General features: G+C 38.8%; 1 protein-coding gene across 1 annotated transcript; it reads left to right on the forward strand.

The window, feature by feature from the left end:
• The first annotated feature begins 7089 nt into the window (after nt 1-7089).
• On the forward strand, nt 7090-8090 carry LOC149450091 (olfactory receptor 6N2-like). The gene has a single exon (XM_089692383.1). The coding sequence runs from the start codon at nt 7090-7092 to the stop codon at nt 8035-8037; it is 948 nt and encodes a 315-aa protein (XP_089548509.1). The 3' UTR covers nt 8038-8090.
• The last annotated feature ends 16430 nt before the right edge of the window (nt 8091-24520 follow it).

Raw genomic sequence — 24520 nt, forward strand, 5'->3', positions numbered from 1 at the left:
TATAACTCCATTCTATGCAGCTATAGTCTAGTAAATATATTGTGTAGGGAACTGTGATGGGCCTTATCCTTTACTTACTCATTTATGTGCATATTGCTATTTACTGCAACCTATGACAATACAGTATATTAGGTTCCTTTTTGATACTGAACCTTAGGTATCTATATGTGTGTTCCCAGTAGCAATGCAGTGTCTATTTGCCTAACTGGTTGCATCTGTGAGGCTGAGGTTGTTTTCAGAGTCAAGACAACCCAATGTACCAAGTGGCTCCTGCCTACTTGCATGTCATTACCTGTCCAGCACAACAACACTACCTGTATTTTGCTGTGAACACCCAATACTACCAGTTCATTGCTTCACCATTCAGTCTGTCCTACTGCACCTATATTATTTGTAAAGGTGCTCTTTTGCTTGATCTGCTGTGTTCACAGGGCATTCTCATAGTGGGATATCTGGATGACCTTTTCCTCAGGGAGCAATCAACATTGGCCTTGTCTGCCAAAGTCCATCAAACTGCACAGACTCTACAGAAGTTCAGTTAGTTCCTGAACTTTCAAATCACTGCTAGAACTGACTCATCACTTTGAGGATCTAGATCTCCTACTAGATGTGGCTCAATCCAGGGTTGTCTAGTCTCTCCACTCCCAGGTTTGAACACTTCACTCCAAGAAATGGCTAAGCCAATGGGTTTGCATGAGTGTTCTGAACATCTTCAATGCAGTTATGTACAGTATATTACTAAGAAAGAATTAAATTTAGTGTGACTTCAAGAAATCTAGTATGACATATTTTATTATTTTTTGTCATTTTTGCTGGCTTGACTTGGTATCCAGTTAGGACATTATTTTAGGTAGCACTGAAAGAAAGAATGTGGGTATTAACAATAAAGAAATTACATCTTATTCTAATAATCCATGTTTATACATAGTCTCAATGCCCCATTTATGTCCTAAGGGGCTGATTAAAAGTACCTTGACAGTGTATTCTGGAAAATAAATAAGAGAATTCTATTAAGTTATGAAAACAAAGATGCTCTAAAGTATACTAATTGCAATTTCTGTAGGGAAAGACACCTGGTAACACTGCTAATGGTTTTTAATGAATCTATCTTGCTTTTATTATTTGGTCCCACGTGGATAGACTTATTTATTACATATAGAAGCTCTCGAGGAAGCCTGCCATGATTAATCATGATCTGACGGCCACAAAGCTTTACACCTCGTGTCAGTTATGAAATCATTACCTGCCTGATACTTCCCCAGTTAGCCTAAATGAATTAAAACATGGTAAGGCAAAATTGTTTATATATATTCATGGTACATACTGTATTAATAGTAGTAATTTAGTAAGATAGTCCTATTATATTTATCAGGAGCAAAATATATATTTTAGTAGTACACACATAAATGGTCATTCCAGTCTAAACTTATATTTTAATTTTGGGAAGCAGTCCACATCTTCATTCAGTTTGGACTTCTTAAAGAGTGCTTTGACAGGATTTATACTGCTCTCTGCTATCCCTGTACTCCTGAATTGCCAAATACATGCATCTGCCACAATATTAATGAAAAAAATTGTTGTCACTGTTGGGCTGATATTTCAGATAGAAGATGTTGTACACTTGTTCTGACTATTACTGGAGGTTTCTATTCTACCTGTTAGTTCTTTTAATCATTGAATATTATAAATAATACAACTGAAGGAGTTAAAACATGCGATAGACATCCTAAACTCCCAGGTGAACAGAAACTACACAAGAAAACATGACAAGGAGATCTTGCTGTTTAAAAAAGAGGGCTGTTCCAAATGTAATGCAAAAGTGGGCATAACTTTATTTATGAACTTACATAGGTCATTTAAATTTCACATGTTCGTAGTGTAACTCATTATCTATAGTAACACTTCTTCGTGTTGTTTTTTCAGTGCAGGCAAATAACGGATTCCAAGCAGAAGCAACATGCCGTCATTGAGTTCTTGATGAAGGAGGGTTGCATTCTGTCCAACATTCAACAGAAGGCTACAGATTTTTTATGGAGATGACACCATTGAAGAGTTATATCTTGTCATTGGTGACTCCTGTCAATGGTGTCATCTCTGCAAACATTCTGTGCCTTCTGTGAGTGTCAGACAGCCTGCGCCCCTCCTTCGTCAAGAACTCAATGAGGACATGTTGCTTCTGCTTGTAATCCATTATTTACCTGCAATGAAAAAGAAGAATTACTATGGAAGAAGATTAACCCCGCCAACATGTGAAATTTGAATGACTTAAGTAAGTTATTAAAATGGCTATGGCATCTTTTGCATTACTTTTGATACAGTGCACATATAAAACAGACATAAAAGGCAAGGGTCTGACTCGGTCAACAAAGCTTCAACTGGGCCATATTGAATGAGGCAGTGAGCAGCGGTGGGGGGGGGGTGAATAGCTGAGAAGCAAAGGAGAGAGAGAGAGAGAGAGCGGATTACAAGGCCCTACAAATCCGCCTGGAAAAAATTCAGACGTTTTTTTCTGAGGACTACAGAACCCTGCCCTCTGATATGGAGAAGTGGAAAGGAGGAAGTTTCTAAACTCATGTGCTGTTTCTGTTGTCCTGATACAGTGGGGGTAGTGAGCATTGTCACCCTAGGACCAAAAGTGTGTTATTGGCAGAATCTACAGGTGAAAAGAAAAGCTAAGACAAAAGAAAATGAATGCTGCCACCACATCTAAGAACTGGAATACGGCTGATACAAAGACGCTTATCAGGAGGGAGCTAACTTTGGAATCTTCATTTAGCAAGCTGATCTTCTGAGTCCATATGGGACCAAAAGTGCAGTTAGACCGTAACATTGTATAATGTGAAGTCACACTGCGTAAGGTGAGCAGATATATGGGGGAGGATGTCTTTGCACGGGAATTTATGACAAATGCACATATTTTACATTATCCAAAGGAGGGTTCACTGAAGAACACTTTATTGATTGAACTTGAGTTTTTGAATGACTTTTGTTTGATTCATACTTAAAAATATTTTTTTATTTTTTGTGTGGTCTTTGTTTATATATATATATATATATATATATATATATATATATATATATATATATATAAATTTTAATATATATATATATTTTTTTAAATTTTAAACTTTATACTTTTTCCAACAATTTTATATTCTATATATTATTTCATTTAATTTTTCACTTTGTTTTTTGTTATATATGGATTGTGCAATTGTTTCATGTAGCGCAACATTTTTTTCACTTCACAATATGATTGTATATTACACATTAAGTCATATTGATAGGTCAACCCACCCAGATGCAATTTTATAGTAGTGACGTACATTAATAAGATCAGTTTAGCAAGAGGGTTTATATTCTTCCTGCTGCAGAAAAAAAGAAGTGAGCATACATGTTATGGGGAAATTGGGTCACAAATTATTTTAAGGCTGAACTCTAGGTGGAGATAAAAGATACACTGCATGCATTGAGAAAAAAATGTATATTTAATGGTGTATTAATGACTATAAAGATGCATCAATGTGTAAGTACCAAAATTTGACCTGGCATCAGCTTCTTTAAGTCTCTGTATACCAGAGCTGGAGTGTGAGAGGAAGAAGCAGTACAAGGCTTCAGTTTATGTGCTGACAAAAAGCATGCTGATGAAAGGAGAGGGCAGGGAGCAGAAAGATAAGCTAATCATTGTGCTGCTTCTTGTTTTACTTTCCAGTCACAGGGTGGGAGAGGTCCAGGAAGGCCTGGGCTCAGAAGAAGTGGGTGAAATGATGCTGGCCACTACATTGGCAATATCTAGTGCCAGCAAAACAAGTTCTATGATAGAAATTGCCAAGTTGAAAGGATGATAAGCGTTCTGGCCAACAATTCATGGCCGGGACTCGGTGATTGGCGGAGAAACTGACAGCGGAGAGCTCCGTTTGTAAATAACACAGATCTCTCACCGGTCAGCAGGGACATTCTGTTTTCTATCTCTCTGCAAAGCAGAGAGATAGAAAGCAGCACATCCCCTAGAAAAACAGCACAGTAAGCACAAAGCAGTACACAACTAACCCTTTGATCACTCCAGAGGTTAACCCCTTCCTTCCCAGTGTCATTAGTACAGTGTCAGTGCTTTTTATTAGCACTGGTCACAGTATTAGTGTCACTGGAGATGTCAGTGGCAGTTAGTCAGTTCCCACCCAGTGTCAGTTAGTGTCAGAATGCTTGCCGCAGTCTTGAAGTCTCTCTAAAGGTCGCTGATCGCTGCCATTACAAAAAAATGGATATGTTTTATAGAAAAAAGTAAAAAATTTTTTTTTTTTCAAAATTGTGTCTTTTTTGTTTATAGCGCAAAAAATAAAAAAACAAATACAACCAAAAGAAAGCTCTATTTGTGGGGAAAAAAATGACTTAAATTTAATTTAAGTACAGCATTGCATGACTGCTCAATTGTCAGTTAAAGTAATGCAAACGTATTGCAAAAACTTGCCTGGTCATGAAGGGGGTAAATGTTCCTGGGGCAAATGGTTATTGAATGTTGGAGTCTTAGATATATCTAAAAACAAATGTTGAAAATAAAAAATACATTCCTTTAATTTCATGCACATTCAAAACCAGGACAGGAATGTCAGCTTTCTGAACTATTCAGGCTCTATAACATTGCACAGTCCTGTCATGTTAATATGTCCCAGCACTGTAGACTTGGTGGTGTCACAGGGGGGGTTAGATGGGGTTTACAGGTTTTCATAATGTACAATTTTTGTTGACATTGGCTCACAGAAGTGCAGATTCAGTTATTAGTGGCTGAGCTTTTTTGGTACTAAGCAAGTATTTTGATAAGTTTCTTTCTCTCCCTTTGAAAATACTGTTTTCTCTCTCAGACACATCTTTAAAAAAGTATCATTCAAATTATAAAGCTTTTCTCCTGTAGCATGTAGTCTTTTCAATTTAATGTTATAACATTTGAACAGCAGCACCAGCATTCCTGAAAAACCAGGCAGGAGGCCTTTGGGGGGATCTCCCCCTAAAATTAGCTAGGCCTCAGAGCAGAGGCAGAAGCCCTGGGAGGGGTCTTCCTAATAAATTAGCCAGGGTTAAGAGTTGAGGCCGAAGGCTCTTGGAGGGGTCTTCCTAAAAAAATATTAGCCCTTGGGGAGGATCTTCCTAAAAAATAACTATGGCTTAGAGCAGCTGTCAAAGGCCCATGGAGAGATCTTTCTACAAAAAGTAGCCAAACCACAGAGCTGGGGCAGAAGACACTAGAAGGGTCTTCCTTAAAAAATAGCCAGACTACAGAGCAGAGGCAGAAGTATCTTGGATGGGTCTTCAAATAAAAAAATACCCATGGCATAGAGCACAGGCAAAGGATCTTAGGAAAGATCTTCCTAAAAATTAGCCAAGCCTCAGAGTAAAGGTAGAAGGCATCTGTTCTGTTATTTTTGCAAAAACGTTCTTTTCCTAGTAGTTGTAAAAAACATCCAAAAGAAATGATAGGCCGTGTCACTACTAACTTTTTGTGACTTGTCAGACACAAAAGAAATGTCAGATCCCCTGTATAACTCGATGGATTGTGCGACTACAAATGCATGCACACTAAATAGTGTCCTTTATTTTCTTTTAACAATGGTAAACAGAGGTTCACCGTATCTACCAACATTTAGGCCCCTTCCACACAGGCATTCCATTTGTTAATTTTTCATCCATCCGTTGATGGATGAAAAATGGAAATCAATGCACCTCTATGGAAAAACAGATGATCATCTGTTTACATCCATCCACATCTGTTTTTTGGAACTGGTCAAAGCCCTATTTTTGGTCCAAAAAATAAAAAAGAAACAGATGAAAAACGGATGTAAACAGACATCTGTTTTTGCATTGGTAGTGGATGTAAAAAACTGATGTAAACTGATGAAAAACTGAACCGTTTTTTCTTTGAAAAAAGTGACTAAACTGATGAAAAAATGGAACACCCATGTGAAAGGACCCTTGGGCATCATGCACACAAGGTGTTTGAAGTTCTGCTTTGAAAGACCTTTACTCTGACAGAAAATAGCATCTTAAAAATGCACCTAAAGTTGCAAACTGCAAATGTTTGAGCATTTATGGATTTCATTGGACAGAATACTAATTTATTCTTGCCATTGGAACGAAGGAACGCTCAAGCGCTAAACGCATTGTTTAGATGTGTTTTTGTGCATTTTTAGGTGTGTCTTTTATCTGCACAAAAAGATTTTCTCCTGAATGCACGAATGATGGGTAATCTTTCAACCCGTAAAAGTTCCTCTTCAAATATGCCTGCAAGGACACATAGGGTAACAGGCCCTGTATGCATGAGTCCCCTACTTTGCAAAGCAAAAGTCTCTATTAATTGACCTTCAGCCATTAAAATTACTTTCTTCTAGATCCTCCCTTTACCAGTCTCACAAATGCAGATTATTACATTATTTTTTAATTATATTCTGCCCATTTCATTGCTGCACCACAGCACTTTTTTCTTGACAAAGACACCAACCCCCTCTTCTCCGTTACCTCCTGGGATTTCCAGGAGACAGTTTTGAAAACAGGTGCATGCACACTGTAAGATTCTACACATGCACCGATGAAGTATAGATCCTTGAGGCCCAGCAAAGTTCTGCAGGCAGATGCTTCAGTTGTGAACGTCCCATATACCAACGTGTGTGCGCATGCTCAGGAAACTACACTCATGCACAGATATGCCACAGGCCTGTGAACCCAAGGATAGGGCATAGACTTTTGGCACAGCTGATATGTCTCAAATGCATGGTTAAGGAATGGTGGGGCCAGTATATCGAGGGACTGAAGCTTCTCTTTACCCCCATTATCTGCTTATGTAGTGACATTTTTTAAATGTTTATAGAATTTATAAAACTACAATTAATTATATATTTGTATTTTCCCTAGCCCTGTGGAATCATTTCGATGCCAATACACTGCTACCTCTGTTTTATTTCTAAAGAGTAGTAAACAACAAACATTTTGATCCAACGGTGTATTTGTAAGTGTATTTAGTCTATACCTAACATTATAGTTTCCAAATCATTTAACATTTTTATTCGGATATTTCAAACTAAATGTATAATTTTTGCAAAAATGATTGCCCAAAAAATGTTTATTAATCAGTCTGTCACTGAATTCGTCATAGTAGGATTCAAAGATATTGCTGACCAGTACAATCACACTTTATTTTTCCTGCTGATTATTTTTCTCTACATTTTCATCTCTTGTGGAAATGCAGTTGTAGTGCTTGTGATTATTTTTGAGTCTCGCCTGCATAAACCTATGTACCTTTTCATCTGTACCCTATCAGTGGTTGAGATATGCATTGTCTCGACAGTCTACCCAACATTGCTGGCTCTTTTCTTTAAAGGAAAGGCATACATCTCATTTGATCATTGTTTTTTGCAAATGTACGCTTTTGATGCTTTCTTAGTCATGGAGAATTATCTTTTGACTGCAATGGCCTTTGATCGGTATGTAGCTATTTGTAAAGCTCTTCAATATCACACCATTATGACCTTAAAGACCTGTAAGATTTTGATATGTTTATGTTGGTTACTTGGATTCCTGAGCCCATTAGGCACAGTTATCCTGGTTTACAGATTACCTTACTGTGGACCCAATGTAGTTGAGCATATCTTCTGTGATTCATCTCCATTGTTGACACTTGCTTGTTCCAATAGCGATATTAACGTTGCAATGGATTTATCTGTTAGCTCCTTTACAGTCATATTGAATTCCATTTTTATTGTTATTATATACTCAAATATATTGTTTGTTATACTAAAGATGAGAACATCGGTGGAACGGAAAAAGGCCTTCTCTACTTGCACATCTCATCTAATTATGTCACTTATTTTCTATGGAAGTGTTGCCTTTATGTATATACAGCTTCAAGAGAGTTACTCTGCAGAGTATGACTTAGCATCAGCTATCCACCAATCAGTCCTGACCCCACTCTTGAGTCCTCTTGTTTACAGCTTTCGAAACAAAGAAATTAAGAGTTTTCTTAAGAGGATGCTTAAGATTAAGAACTATTAATGAACGCTGCACAGCCCTGGGAAGAGCAAGCCAATAAAGATTTAACGTATGTGCTCCTTTGCGTCTATTTTTAGTAAGGAAGATGAGGGAAGAAAGAGATATAATGTTTTTATTTTAAGAGCAACTTCCCATTTAATAACCTATTCTATCAAAAATAGTTCCTGAAAGAGCTGCACATAAATTAAACCCTTATGAAAACAACCATGGGTGCTCCTACTCTACGTTTGGGATGAGGTGCACATTCAGGTTCAGCTCTTCCATGGGTTGGAAGCAATCCTTGCACATTTGAGGCTCATGGATATACAATTTCATTGGGCTGAATTTTTTTGTAACCATAATGCATTGCATGGCCTTTGAACCTGGCTCATCTGGCTTAGAAGGGCCAATATTGGGGGTTTAATTATGCATTACCTCCTCACTATAAATGAGTTGATTCCCAACAGCCAATTGTCAGTGTGTGTTTGGGTAGTCTACCATACTTACCAGCTGTACCAGCCCTCTTTTAAGTCAGTAGTCTTGCAATGGCTGTGTACAAGCATCACAGCCTGATGCTCACTGTCTGCATCCTTGTCCAGGTCAAGGACATGTCTTTTCCCTCCATTGATGGCTCAATCACAGTCTAGTGGGTGCATGAAAGGTACAAGAGCCCTGATTGATGTGTGCAATATGCACAGCCCAATCATTTATTCAAAGCATTTTTAGTTTAGTTGCTGAACTGCAGAAATGCACAACAATCCATTTAATATTATTTCCTATGGGTCCCATTCACATCCATGCAGTTTCCCTCAGTGCATTTTTTTAAAAGCTGCACTGACTTTTTTATGCGCAGGATGGCGCGTTTTTGGGTTTATAGACTTCAATGGAAGCATATTAAAAAGACATTAAAAGTGCATTTTTTTGTGTTTTGTTTTTAAAAACCAGTCTCCTCCTACAATAAAAAAAGCCAAGAAGCATGAAAATCCATTTGAAAACATGAAAACTGTGCTGCAAAAACACAAAAATATGCATCAACCGCACACACACACGTGAACCAGTCCTACGTTTGGATACAATTACATTTTTGATATGAGAGGTTAAATGTCTCTTAGGGCGAACAGGTGGATTTTTGAAGAATTAGGACTGGTTAACACTAATGCGATTTCAGATGTTACTGGAGTCACACAGAATCACATAACAATGAAAATCACAATATTCTCTATGGTACCTGCACACATCAATGCAGCACAGAACAGTGCATTTTTGAAAAAGGGTCTGGCGCTACTTTGCTGAACTTGCAGCCTGATTTGGGCCCCAAAGACATTAATGGAAACAGACCGGAATGCATGCACATCTGTTTTTGCCACATGTTACAGCTTAAGGAACTGGCAAAGGCTGGTATCCTAAGAACAAGTGACTCACTCCTACTGTCAGGAAGAATGCTATGGGTTTCTGCAGACCAAACCAGTTTCATACCCACCAGATAGGTCACCAATATTCTCAGATTGGTCGCAAAGATTATCCTAGATGCCAATATATATTCTCGCTTAGTATTTCTCTTTTGCCTTGACATACACAAGGCCTTTGATAATGCACTTGGTCCTGTATAAATCACCACCTATCTAAATATGGTTTTAAAGATGAATTTTTGTATGACTTTCAAGACTTCTACCATGCCTCTCAAACCAGAATTAAAGCAGAATTCCAGTCAAAGTACAAAAAAAATTAAAGTCAGCGGGTACAAAAACTGCTGACTTTTAAAAAACAGACACTCACCTGTCCCTCGATCCTGTGGTATCCTCCTCAGAGCCCGTTTTATCGGCTGTCTTGTGTTCCTTGCACTGACATCTTTAGTGTGGGCACCCAGCTGGGACAGCTTGTGGCTTCACAGTTGGGTGCCCACTGTGTATGCAAGACTAGCGATTCTGAAGGGTCCCGAAGTCTTCTGGGACGTGTCACATGTCAGGAGACTGTGGGAAGGGAGGGGGAGAGGACAATTTCTGCTTCCAATCGCCTAGGCAATCGCAGCGGAAGTGGGAGCAGGTATCCCGGGTACCAGCTCCCCCCCCCACTCCCCAAAGGTGCCAATCCTTAATCGGGGGATCGGGGGACCAGTCCTTAAAGTGGAACTTTCCCTTTTGAGCAGAGCTCCGCTTTAAGCTCTTGGGTGAAATTTTCCTCCTGGGACTGGGCAAGTGACATAGGTGCTCTCTCTTGCCCTTCATTTTTACATTAGCAATCAAACAACTGGCTTGTGTTATTAGATGTATTTCTATAAAAAGTATATAATAGTACCTACTACAAAATCTCTATTTACCAAGCAATTACATTCATGTAACCAAGTGACTTACTATAATCAAATTAATAGTCCCTAAATATTTAAGACGCCAAATCCATAAATCAAAATCACAAAAATCAATCAATAGGTGGCGACAATTAAATAAAGCTAAATAAATTAATTTATCATCAAGTGCAAGGCATGTATAAAGTGTTCAGTGTTTCAAAAGGGTCATGTGCAAAAAATCACAATAAACATGTATGCGAAAAGTGTCCGTGTTGTCAGTCTTCAATCTCACAAAAATTCTCTTTCTCGGTGTTCATGCCAACATGCAAAGCTTTTAAGTGAAAACTTTCAACAGTAACACAGAATGACTCACCAGAACCAAAAACCCTTCTAATCAACGGGTCAAATCATGCTCAATCAATTTATACAGTGTGGTGGATACCATTGTTTTCCCTATGTACTATACCAAGCAAACTACCTGCCACTGGCCACGGAATGAATGTTTGCAGCTTACAGATTAACTTACATTGAGGAAGATTTACTAAAACACAGAATCTGGTGCAGCTGTGCATAGTAACCAATCAGCTTCTAGATTTTATTGTCAAAGCTTAATTGGACAACCTGAATGTAGAAGCTGATTGGTTACTATGCACAGCTCTATTAAATTTTAGCAAATCTACCCCATTATCTCTGCTCCATCTTTTTTTTTTTTATTAAAGTGTGAGTGCAATATTTTATACTTTTATTAAAGAGATTATTACATGCTTTACTATGTCAATATGATTTCTATTTGTTTAAACTTCTCGGTCTTAAGTTACTGGGTGAAGATCTCCAACCATTTTTTTTATAGGTACCATATGTGCTTTGTGCCAAATTCCCAGTACATTGTGAAACAATGGCTTAGAAATAACTTACTTTACTTTTTTTGAAGACCTTTGAGCATAAATCACTTGGTCCAGATGCTGTATTCACATTTATTTTGTGTTCATTTCTGAACCATACAATTTCAAGTTACGGTGGTACACTTGAAATTGTGTAATGTCTTCTGCATATTGTACATTTTTGCATGTTCTCCCTGTGCCTGCATGGGTTTCCTCCAGTATGATTTTCCTCCCACACTCCCGAAGACATGCTGGTAGGTTAACTGGCTCCTGTCTAAATTGTTCCTAGTATGTGCATGAATGTGGGTTAATGACCTTAGATTGTCCTTGAGGTTAGTGACTGATGTGAATGTACAATATATATTTAATGTGCTGTGTAATTTGACAGCACTATATAAGAACCTGTAATAAATGGAAATAATTAAAACAATAATTATTTTGAAAGCTATATATGTAATGAAATTAACCTAATGGAAATAAACTCATTAAGGTATGATAATTATTTAAATGTAATTAATATGTTTTTCTGTTTATAGCTTATGATTTCTTATGTAGATGAATAAAGCCACATGTTCTCATCACATATACAGACTACACTTACTGCTTTAAAACACTGTAGTTGAAGTATGCTATATTGCTTTTTTTCCCCAAAGCAATCTACGAGTCAGCTGACCCATTGAAAACAGTGATTTCCACATGTACTGCTAATAAATCACAGCATAATTGGGTATTTAAAACAGATACTTAATCTGAAACTGATCATACCGGAATTCAGCTAAGGATAGTATAACTGTTTATTACTGCAAGCATCTGCTGCATGTCATCATAGTTATTAGTATAAATCGACTCTGGTCAGCAGGTTATACAAGAATAGTGTGATCACATGGCAATATGGTTTTCAACATATAGTTACATAGTTAGTCTGGCTGAAAAAAGTCCATCCAGTTTAAACATAAAAAAAAAGTTATAATTCTCAACCCACACTTGATCCAGAGGGGGAAAAATTCCTTCCTGATCCCCTGAGAGGCAATTGGATATTCCCTGGATCAACTTTAATGTTAGTATCCAGTTATATTCTGTGTATCTAGGATAGAATTCAGACCTTTTTTAAAGCAATCCACTGAGCTGGCCAGAACCAACTCTTGAGGGAATCTATTCCACATTTTCACAGCTCTCACTGTGAAGAAACCTTTCCGTGTTTGGAAACTAAATTTATTTTTCTCCAGACATAAAAAGTGCCATCTTGACCTCTGTGATTACCTCAGGGTGAATATCTCTACACCGAGTTCACTATATGAACCACTGATGTATTTATACATGTTGATCATATCCCCCCTTAATATCCTCTTCTCAAGAGAGAATAAATTCAGTTCCTCTAATCTTTCCTCATAGCCGAGCTCCTCCATGCCTCATCAGTTTTATTGCCCTTCTCTGTACTTTCTCCAGTTCCCCAATATTCTTTTTGTGAATTGGTGCTCTAAACTGAACTGCATATTCCAGATGAGGTATTACTAATGATTTGTACCGGGGTAATATGATATCTCTCTCTCTGGAGTCTATACCTCTTTTAATACAAAAGAGGATGTTGCTCGCTTTAGAGACCGCAGCTTGGCATTGCATATCATTATTACCATATGATCTACCAGAACTCCCAGATCCTTCTCCACCATTGATTCCCCCAGTTGTACCCCCCTAGTATGTATGATGCATCCATATTCTTAGCCCCCAAGTGCATAACCTTACATTTATCAACATTAAACCTCATTTGCCACATAGTTGCCCAATTAAACAGTGCACTGAGGTCGGTAAGTTGGAGACATCCTGGGGGGACGTTATTCCGCTGCACAGCTTGGTGTCATCTGCAAAAACTGAAATGGTATTTTTAATCGCAGTCCCTATAGAATGTATAAATATATTATAAAAAGTAAGGGTCCCAACACTGAACCTTGGGGTACACCACTAACAAACCTAGACCATTCAGAGTATGAATCATTAACCACTACTCTCTGATTACGATCTTTTATCCATTTACATAGGAATTTTCCCAAAAGGTAATTTCAATAAATTCTAGCCTCATAGGAATTCTGGGGACCAATCAGGTAAAATATATAGGTTGGTAATCATTCAGTGGCTATTGACAATTGCCCATTGTCTTTTCTTGCTCAATTTTTTTTCGTTTTTCTATAAAGGAGTCTGCTGTCACTGAGGAGAAGATTCACCAGTCAGGAATGGGGTTGTTGTTGTTGGGAAAAATGTAACCATAATTAGAACTGAGCAAAGTCACAATATGATCTACTGTAGATCAGCCTCTCAACCTTTTCAACACAGAGGAACCCTTGATATAACTGGTCTCAAGGAACCCCTGCTAAAAATTCCTATATCTACAATTTATGATACATTAGTGTTATGGTCAATAGAAAGAATGCTCATTACACTCTTTCCTCCAGACGTAAAGAGTGCCCCCTTGTCCTCCGTGATGGTCTCAGGGTGAATAACTCTACACCGAGTTCACTATATGAACCACTGATGTATTTATACATGGTGATCATATCCCCCCCTTATGTATTATACATGGAGATCATTTCCCCCTTTATGTATTTATACATGGTGATCATATCCCCCCCTTATGTATTTATACATGTTCATCATATCCCCCCCTAATCTCCTCTTCTCAATAGAGAATAAATTCAGTTCCTCTAATCTTTCCTCATAGCTGAGCTCCTCCATGCCTCTTATCAGTTTGGTTTCCTTCCTCTGTACTTTCTCCAGTTCCCCAATATCCTTTTTGTGAATTGGTGCCCAAAACTGAACTGCATATTCCAGATGAGATCTTACTAATGATTTGTACAGGGGTAAATGATATCTCTCTCTCTGGAGTCTATACTTCTTTTAATACAAGACAGTATTTTGCTACCTTCAGGAAATGCAGATTGGCATTGCATGCTATTATTAAGCTACCAGATCACCCAGATACTTCTCCACCATTGACTTCCCCAGTTGTTCTCTTCCTAGTATGCATGTTTTTAGTTCTATACTTCATTACGGTTAACGAATGTTAATTCCTATGTTTATGTTGAACATTGTGTTTGTTCTGTGTATGATTGTGTTGGGAAGAGCACAGGTAGCCTAGGGATGATACAAGTATAAATCTGGTCTTGCCTTCATATACAACAGATGGAAGAATAATTTGGGTTTAATATTAATATCCACTATTTCAGGTCCCAGCTGTAGCTGTTTGCATTTGTAAAAAAAAAAAGTGAACATATAACATCTACAACTACTTTATCATCCAATTCAGTTAAAAGAAGATGTTTGAATCTTAAGCAAATGAGACCCATTATTTACTTGAGACGATTCATAATCAAATTGTAAAGCTGGGGCTCTACAGTGGAGGCAAAATGAAGACCCTAGGATAAAAGTCAAACTTAAGCTGCTGTGAGCTCTTATTTATTAAATAAATTGAACATTTATTTAGTTCAAATGTTTAAAATTCCTGGATCTATAACTGTTTGTGTTTTTTTGAAAGTTAACCAATGCTAATATTTTTTTATATAAAACAGCAATGCTATCTAACTTCCTTTATTACAAGTGCAATATAACATATTACCTATCTCTGTATACCACAAAAAATACACAAATGCTACCATATAGATATGTGTACACTTTTTATATAATAAATGTTACCATCATACGTTAAACAACAATTCTATGTATACTACTTTGGGTATATGTAAAAATGAAGTGCTGCTGAATTTAAAACTAGCCAACTGCACTCGTAAACTCCAGACTTTCTTTTTCATGACAGCTTAGCAAGCATTGGTAAAAGCATCCCATAAATCCACAATTGTGCAAGTAAAATTTAAGATGTTATTGTTTTCCATTATAAAAAAAAAAAGTTATGAGAATGTGTACTCCATGGTTTGAAAATAACTTACCCCACGACTTTGACTGATCCCTGTTGGCCATTTATTACACATAATTAACCTTCTGACTGACCTACATGGAGGTATGAGGGGGGCATGGTTCCATTTCCCAGTCCCCATCCTACCTCTTTACATGAAAGCCATTTCTGATCCTTTCTATTCAACATGCCCTCTCTTTCTCTAGACTTCTTTTGTTTTTCCTAAACCATTTCATTCTCTAACATCACTGTTTACAACCTGTTTGCCTATGGCCCTCAATCCAATGACCTGTATTTGAAGTGGTATCAGGCCAACCATAGGAACGGAGATGCAGTCCTGTTTCACATTACAGGACTATTTTTCTTCTAACAACCAGACATTTTCTTGGCACTAGAATGACCTATGCGAACTGTACAGGTGCAGACCTGGCTGCACTTACTAATAGGCACCTCAACATGCTATTAACCCTTGCTTTTAAATTATTTCAAATGGGTTTGAGGCTGCATGTCTATTTTATATTGGTGATAAACTGTTTGAGTTTGTACATTTGACACTTTATTCACAACAGCTTGGTGTTATCCACTGTATTTATTTTTTTCATTGATATTTTACCAATATATATGTTTTTGCATTTTGAGCCATAATGTGAAAGGGTTAACACATACTTGCTTGTACTACTCTGTATTTTTGCAAACTTCTAATAAAAAAATAATTGAAACAAAAAAAAACCTATTCTTTAACAAGGTGAACAATGCAGCTCTGTAAATGCAATTGTATAAGCAAAAGTGGGAATATCAGTGAAAGTCAGTTTTCCCCTAAACCACTTCTATTACAGTACACATGGAAAACGGTCTACTCTTGACCTGACAACTTTTTCCACTACATGTCTCAATACACCAACTGTGGAAACAAGCCATGATGCTTACTCCTCTTTAAAAGTTTAGTGTGGCCTTGATATAGGACCTTCAAATTATAAAAGCCATACATTATTGTGTTTTATCCACTAGATATGTACAGTATTCCTCTGCTTCCCATGTTATTGCATCCTTCAAGTACACATACAATGCATAATAAACAAAAAACTATATTTGGTAATCCCAGATAAAATTATTTAAAGATCTATTAAATAAAAATCAGACTAGCAGGTTTTGTGGTCTTCCTAACCATTGCACATGGAAAAAATAGAGTGATTCTATGAGCAATCCCTATCAAAATTTAAAAAGGGGAATCCAGAAGTAAAAATGCTTGAGTTCTCATCCCAATATATTATGGACCCCCACTTTGCATACTATATAAGTGTGGGACTGGGCGAAGCACTCGCACATGGCTGTCACATGCAGCCGGGTCCCAACACAGAACAATACAGGTTACCGGGCTGTAACGACTGTACAGCTACCCCAGACTTGAATGGTGGCCAAAACCTTACACTTCCCATCCTTCTAGCCTTGTACGCTGAAACTTTTATCTCCCGGAAGCACTCACACAATAAGTCCAAGCACCATCTTCCAGGACTCTACAGTCAGGTTTGCTCCAGCAACCACTCCTCTCGCCTCACTTTCCAGGTATTGGCTGTAAAAAGGCACTTCATTTTAACTATTCACATGATGGCCAGATCTTGTACAAAAGTTATTTCATTGTTTTAAAGCAGTAGTTGACACAGAGTAGTCCATATAATGGCATAGAATGAAACTGTCCAAATATTTGATGAGGTATTAAAATGGTTACTCCATCTTTGGAGATGCTTGAACCAGGGGCGGACTGACCATTTGGAAACTCGGGCACTGCCCAAGGGCCTGGGGTCAGTAGGGGGCCCCATGAGATGCCCCTAGTACCTTTTTCATAGGCTTTTTTGAGTTTGGGCAAGGACACAGGGGCCCCATGATCCCCTATTGCCCGGGGGCCCCATGAGTTGTCAGTCCACCCCTGGCTTGAACTGTACCTCTGGTGACAATTTAAGCTGGTTCTCTCTATTCTCCACAGTCAGTAATACACATAGAGGTGCCTATATTACTAATTCTCTTGTTTATAAGAGCAATCACCTTTATACAACTCTGGCTCCTACCAGCATGCATATACAAATTATAATGTATACAAGATAAATGCAATTCAAGTATATTCTAGAGTCGTGCCAGCCTCTTGTCTGAATACTCTTCACATTTTTGTGAGTGTTCTGGAGCACCCATGATAGTGTTGACCCAAACCAACCAAAGATTTTATTCTGATTCTCCTCTCTTTCTATCAGTGCAGCACAGGGATAAGGATGATGGAGGTACGTGACACACATTACATATTGGAAGAGAATAAAACAAACCATAGATGAGTCTTTTTTTTTTCGTTGAGCGAGCAGGTGTAATACTGATAGTGGTGCCCATGGACAGCCATGTTTACCCATACAAGGATGCACAGGTGTTATATGCATCCCCGCGCAGGCAGAACCATTGATGTCAACTATAATGCAGTGGCTGCATGGACACAGATGCTGCTTCCAATCTGACATCCATGTGAGTGGGTGCATGGCCCTGAATGCACATTGTCTGCATTCGGGGCAAGGCACCTGCACCCATACAGATGTCAGATTGAAAAAAACCTCTGTGTCTGTACAGCCGCTGCATCCCATTTTATATGCTTCCAATCCAACATCCATGCGGGTGCAGGTGCACAGCCCTGAACACACATGCAGTTTCACCCAAATAAATATCATATTGGGAGCAACGCCTGTGTCTGTGCAGCTACTGTGTCCCAATTGATATCAATGGGACTCCCTGCACAAGGATGCATGGAAAACCTGTGTATCCCATTCGAGTAAACACACTATCACTAAAATGAATAGATCTGACTAGCACAGAGAGTGCAGCACAGAGATAAAGGCGAGTAAATATAAATAACTAGGTATTGTAACGTATAGCAGCAGCTTTCACGTGTGCAGGAGCTAATTCTCCAGCTATTGCATTGCCACCTTCATTGCACATGCAACACAAGTGTACAGGAGGAAACTGTTCACTTCCTTTTCTTCTCTGCAATCAGCCCCAAATGACTGTGAATCTAGTAGGGATGATTGATCAAGGCTTTCTCTCCTTGTTAGCTGCCCTACATGACCCACATTTCTCAAGCTTGAAGGACTTGTTTCACATTGTTGTTAGCAGTAGCTCTTCTGGAGAAACAATTGAGGCTGTGTGGGCACAGGAAGAATCAGCAGTACGCCTCCTGGAATTATGTGTACTTGCTCACAGCACTTTTTCATTGCCCCTACAGATATCACAGTGCTCAAAAAAATTAAAGGAACACTTTTTAATCAATAAGAATATAGCATCTGGTCAGTTAAGTAGCAAAGGGGGTTGCTAATTGCATTAACACCAAAGCAGCTGAAACTGATTAACAACAGGCGCACTAGATGGGCAACAATGAGATGACCCTCAAAACAGGAATGATTTTACAGGTGAAGGCCACTGACATTTTTTTGCCTACTCATCTTTTTGGGCTATTTTTCACTAGTTTTGCATCTGGCTAGGGTCAGTGTCACTACTGGTAGCATAGTCTCAAGAGCATGGAGGAGATTACAGGAGACAGGCAGTTACTCTAGGAGAGCTGGACAGGGCCACAGAAGGTCCTTAATCCATTGGCAGGACCGGTATATGCTTCTTTGTGCAAAGAGGAACAGTATAAGCACTGGCAAAGCCCTACAGAATTGAGATCTGATGTGTTTTCAAAGTATTCCTTTAATTTTTTTGAGCTGTGTGTGTGTGTGAAAATATATATATATATATATAAAAACGCCCTCCAGTGTACAGACAGTTTTGTTTGTGTATAGAGGCTTGCTAGAAGCCTGGGTGTCAGTCAGTAAGGTTACTTCAGGTTAGAACAAGAGGGTTCTACAGGTCAGTCCTCTGGTACCTCCCCCTGCTCTAGAGACTTGGAGCAGATACCTCTCAGTTCAACTTACCAGTTAACCCACCATTAACCATGGTTGTTCTCCGGATGTGCAGAAATTACTGACCCCCCCTATATGACCCTCCTTGCAGCCCCTCCTTTCCTTTTGAAACCACCAATTACAGTAAGTACCTCCCTACCTATTTATATGTGAAAATCCTGTGCCAATTTGGTGCAAAGCTCATAAAAAGATTATAATGCAATACATCAGTGTCAATGTTCTTTAAAGTGCTATTTACAGTCCAAATAAGGAAAGCAGAAAGTGATGATTTAAAGTGCAAACTTTTGTGCTGTAGTTCTTCTTACACATAAAGTGACTTGTCCCTGTGCAAATATACTTCAGACTTCTGCAATCTGTGTGACTACTGGTGTCCCCTGTAGAGACCAGAGGTTGTTGACCCCCTAAGTATATACCAACAAGAGCTTGTTGACCCCCTAAGTATATACCAAGGAAAGATCAATAAGTGCTTTCACACAGCACTGCTGTGTATCATATCATCATGCACCGAACCAATACTCTCTTTTTCACATTTCCAGAAAGAGGAAGCCAAGAAAACCTCACAGGTATTACCATTTATTAAATTATTGAATTAAATTAAAAAAGGTTTCCACTCACAATGTATAGCTCCTAACCTGGCACCCAGAACGATCTGACAAAGCTGGAGACTCCGCAGCTCAGATCCACATAGGAGCCGGTGTGTTTTCTAAAAGGCAGAAGTAGTGCAGCCAGAAGTTCCTGCTCCTACGCGTTTTGTCACATCCAGGACATCATCAGGAGGTGTGGTCTCCACAGTGTATACCGCTGTATATATACTCTTCCATGTAACAGGATTGGTTGACATTGCTACACTATAATTTTCTTATGACTTCATACTTACATGTATATGTTATCGGCAGATGGTCCTTACATATGTTATGTCGCTAATTTATACAAAATTTCAAAAAAATTACAAACTTAAACCATAATTTTTTATTAAGTTTACTCTAAAATCAATGCCTACAAATATCCATAGCTCCATCTAGTGACCCAAAACAAAAAGTACATTCTGTACTAAGCCTGTTTGTCTCCATGTTGTGGTAAAAACCTATATGGCAACTTAAAAAAACCTAAATATATTCTATATAGACTCCTATACCCAACATTATGCTAAAATACTATAAAATATATGGTATCTAAAATTACCTAAACTATTTTGTTTAAAAAAAACATGGGATTTCCTAGGGTAAAATATAAAAAATCTGTGATGAAGAAATTTAAATCTAGATCTACATTCATACCATGGAGGATCAAGGTACCAAGTTTCAAAATCCACCTTGTCTCATTTTGTGAAAAATCTTTCTTTGAATTGGACCCTCTCCAGTGTTCCTTGACCCTGTCTATACAACAAAAAGGTAAGTAGACTTGTAGTAAAAAAAAGTCTCAAAATGCTATCTCTCTGTTAACCATTTTTTATATTGTTATTATTATTATACAGTATTTATATAGCGCCAAAGGGTATGCTCAGCGCTGTACAGTAGCAGGGGGACATAACATGAGACAAGACAGTAACAATACACTACACGAGGGGTTCGAGGGCTCTGCTCTTTCAAGCTTACAATCTAGGAGGGAGGGGAAGGTGGCACAGGAGGAGATGGCTGTGGGGGATGGAGTGGTGGGTGGAGTGGAGGAGGTTAATTGTTAGGTGAGGTCGGGTGTTAGGTGAGGTTGGGGTAGGCTTCCCTGAAGAGTGAGGAGGGTAGGTGACAGTCTGATGGATTGGGATAGAGAGTTCTAGAGGATGGGGGAGGTCCTAGAGAAGTCCTGCAATCGGGCGTGGGAGGAGGAGACCAGGGAGCTAGAGAGCAGGAGGTCCTGTGAGGAGCGGAGGGCATGGGTAGTATCTGGGTATCAGGTCAGTTATGTAGTTCGGGGCGGCATTGTGAGTGGCCTTGTAGGTCAGGGTTAGCAGCTTGAACTTGATGCGTTGGGCAATCGGGAGCCAATGAAGGGATTGGCAGAGGGGGGAGGCAGATGTGGAGCACTTGGTGATGTGGATGAGTCTGGCTGCAGAGTTTAGGATCGACTGGAGTGGGGATAGCATTCGTTTGGGTAGGCCAGTGAGAAGGGAGTTGCAATAGTCCAGGCGTGAGATGATGAGGGAGTGTACAAGTTGTTTGGTAGTGTCTGGGGTGAGGAATGTGCGTATCTTGGAGATGCTGCGGAGGTGGAGCCTGCAAGATCTAGATAGCAGTTGGATGTGGGGTAGGAAGGAGAGGTGGGAGTCCAGGGTGACACCCAGGACTTTGGCGTGTGGGGTGGGAGAGATGGTGGAGTTGTTAGTAGTGATGGAGAGGATGGGGAGGGGGAAGACCAGGAGTTCGGTTTTGGATAGGTTAAGTTTGAGGAAATGGAGCGACATCCAGTCTGATATGTCGTTTAGGAGGTGGGCGATGCGGGCAGAGAGTGAGGGGGTGAGGTGGGGGGTGGAGAGGTAAATTTGGGTGTCGTTGGCATAGAGGTGGTAATTGATATTGTTCTTATGTTCTTGGATATACACTGCAAGCTTCCAGATAGTCCTACCTACTTCCTAGATCCCACATGGGCATTCCAGCATATATGTAACACATGAACTATTGCAAGATAGAGATATTTTTGTATAATGTATTGTTTGCTTGTATAGTTAGACCCAAAAATTGTGCAGTTTCTAACATTATCTTTACTGATTCAACTTGATCCAGATCTTCTACATTTATAAGAACACAATCTATCTAAAAAGGTGACCCATTTTTGGGGGGATCTGGGATATTTTTCACAATTTTGGTCCTAGATCCTGGGGCTCTTCTGTAAAAAAAAAAAAAAACTTGGTTTCCTAGGTAATATATTTTGTTGGGTGTTTTTGCAGCACTTAACTAGGAGTGATATATATCACAAGCTATGGGGTTTACAGTTTTTTTGTTTATGATTCATTGATAGCTTTTCTGTTTTTTTTTTCTGATTATTTGATGATAGCTGAAAACACATACAACATCAATTCGCAGACAGTGTTTATTGCTCACAGAAACTATTTACTATAGCGCAGCATTCATTTATTATTTTTTATAAATATTCTGTAGTGTGTTGTCCCTCATCAAAATCATCCAAATTTTTTTGTTCCATTGTCTTATGCTGTCTACTGTAACCAGTTACAAATGCTAGGTCAAAATTTTGTGATTTACCTTTACCCTCCCTTAACATCAGTCCTCTGATTCCCCAACTTCTCTTCTAATGTCCTCTAAAGTTTTTTTCTTGTATCCTTTAGCCATCCAAATCATTTAGCTTAATCCTTGTATACTGTCCCTTGGGTACACTCTTTACCCATTTGGGGTGATTACAGCTATTGGTTGGTATGTACCCATTTCTATCAGTATCTTAAAATATGTTTTTGTACACAATTTACCCTGATTTTCAAAAATGATTAAATCCAAATAGTGAACAATCTGTACTGGCTGTAAAGTGAATCTCAAAATTATTCCTATTGTCATGTACCTGATGGGAGACTGAATTGACGAGGTCATCCTCACTTGTGTCACTAGCCCTGACCCCGCTCATGTTGGAACAGAGGGAGTCTAGGAACCAGGGGGACAAGAGCGCCAGTGGTTGTTGTTTGCAGCTCTTGCAGATGATGACCTTAGAAGGTGGATGATCCTCAGATTTGGACACCACAGTAATAGGCAGAGCAGGTTTTGTGGATTGCCAGGCGTGCAGCAGAGCAAGGTAGGTTGTGAGGACAAGAGACTGGAGCAGAGTCATTGGATAGCCAGGGTCATCATCAACAGTCAGGCAGCGCGGTACAGAATCAGAAGGAAAAGCCAAAGTCAGGAGCAGAGCTGAAGTCAGGAACCAGTATCAGGAAAGTAATCGAAGTCGGGTCAGGAACAAGCCGGGTTGGTAACAGAGGAATCGTACAGGAACAAGTAGGACACGGGGGGAGCTGAAGACCAGTCAGCACTGAACATGAGCAGAGGCACTCCTTAAATGGGCCGCCTGGCGCCAATCTTCACCATGCGTGTGCACGTGCGCGATCGTGCATTCCTGCGCGCATGCGCACAACCAGCAATTCTTCTGCGGGAATTCCTATGCGCATTCCCGATTCTTCTTGCCGGAAATCCCTTACACCTATTCATGTGTGTAATAAACTTATCAAACTCCTCTGTTGTACCCTACAATATTATCTTAATATTGTCAATGAACCTCTTAAACAACCTTAATTGTCAACAATTACCATCAAAATATCCCCTTTCTTCCATTTATTTAACACACTATGGGGCATATTTAGCACCCATAGCAACTCCTTTAATTTGATTGGAAAAGGTATTATCATGCCATAAGAAATTGTTACCCATTGCCATTTGTAAGGCTTACAAAATAAGTTTCCTTTGTACCCACACCAAGTCTGTTTTCTCTCTTAGGGCCTATTTCACTGCAGACAGCCCATTTTCCTGTTTTATTTTAGTATATAATAACTCAATGTCTACGGTTACCAATATATTATCTTTGTTTAAAGCGAGTCCTTAGAGTTGCTTAATTACATCTTTATTATCTTTTACATAGGAGGAACTATATTTTATTGTTAAGGGTTGTAGCTAAACATCAATATATTCTCCTCTCCTGGTGTTTATCCCACTCACAATGGGTCTTCCTGAGGGGGTTTTGTTTATTTCGTATGAACTTTTGGGACCTGACACATGCCAGGTATTCTAGGGCCTCTGGGATAAGGTACTTAGTTCTACCAATTTTCATCTCATCTTTTTACTTGGATTTCCATTTAATTTTTATACAGTATGTATCCTCATTCCCCATTATTCTTTTCATTTCTACATCGTAATCCTTTTAAGTCATAATAACCTCCCCCTCATGTCCATCAGGTGGATCACAATGTCTCTTCTTTTTTCTAATGCTTTTATCCCTTTTTCTATTATTATTTTAACCAAACCTTTTTATCTTTATTTCCCTAATGTTGTTGTGTTCAACATATTGATGCCATTTGGGTTTCAGATTACACAACAATTTATCTTTTAAACCACTACGCTGAAAACTTGTAGAAAATGTTCCCTGTGACACTACCTCTTCCATCACAAAATGTTTTTTAATGCTTATTTTACACACAAATTTTTGTATGTCAATAAATGTTTTGAATTTAGCATCTTATCAAGTACAAAGTTTAGCCTTAGGTCTAATACCTGTAATTCCTCCTTTGGGAATGTAATGTCCTTAAGGTTAAAAATAACTTCCCCTATTCTTTTTTTTGTTTTCTTACTCTTTCTTATTCTCTTACCCCACTGCAACCTCTCTTCCTAGGCCTTCTGGGTGTAATATTACTTTTGGTCCTAACAGGTCTTTTAGGGCTCCCTCCATTTTCTCTATTGCCCCCCCCTCCTCGGTAGGGTGGTTTATCATTGGATGGGCTCCTTTATCCCCCATAACCTCCTCTGCCATGACATGGGTCACTTAACACAACTATGAATCTTTTGATTGGTAAAACAGTCCATGCATA

This window comes from Staurois parvus, unplaced genomic scaffold (genome assembly GCF_062004578.1).
Source record: "Staurois parvus isolate SC_StPar_1 unplaced genomic scaffold, SC_StPar_1.0 ptg000583l, whole genome shotgun sequence".
Taxonomy (NCBI): Eukaryota; Metazoa; Chordata; class Amphibia; order Anura; family Ranidae; genus Staurois; species Staurois parvus.

Bases quoted from the DNA above. Each gene is read 5' to 3' on its own strand.
- LOC149450091 (XM_089692383.1), top strand. From the start codon at position 7,090: ATGATTGCCCAAAAAATGTTTATTAATCAGTCTGTCACTGAATTCGTC.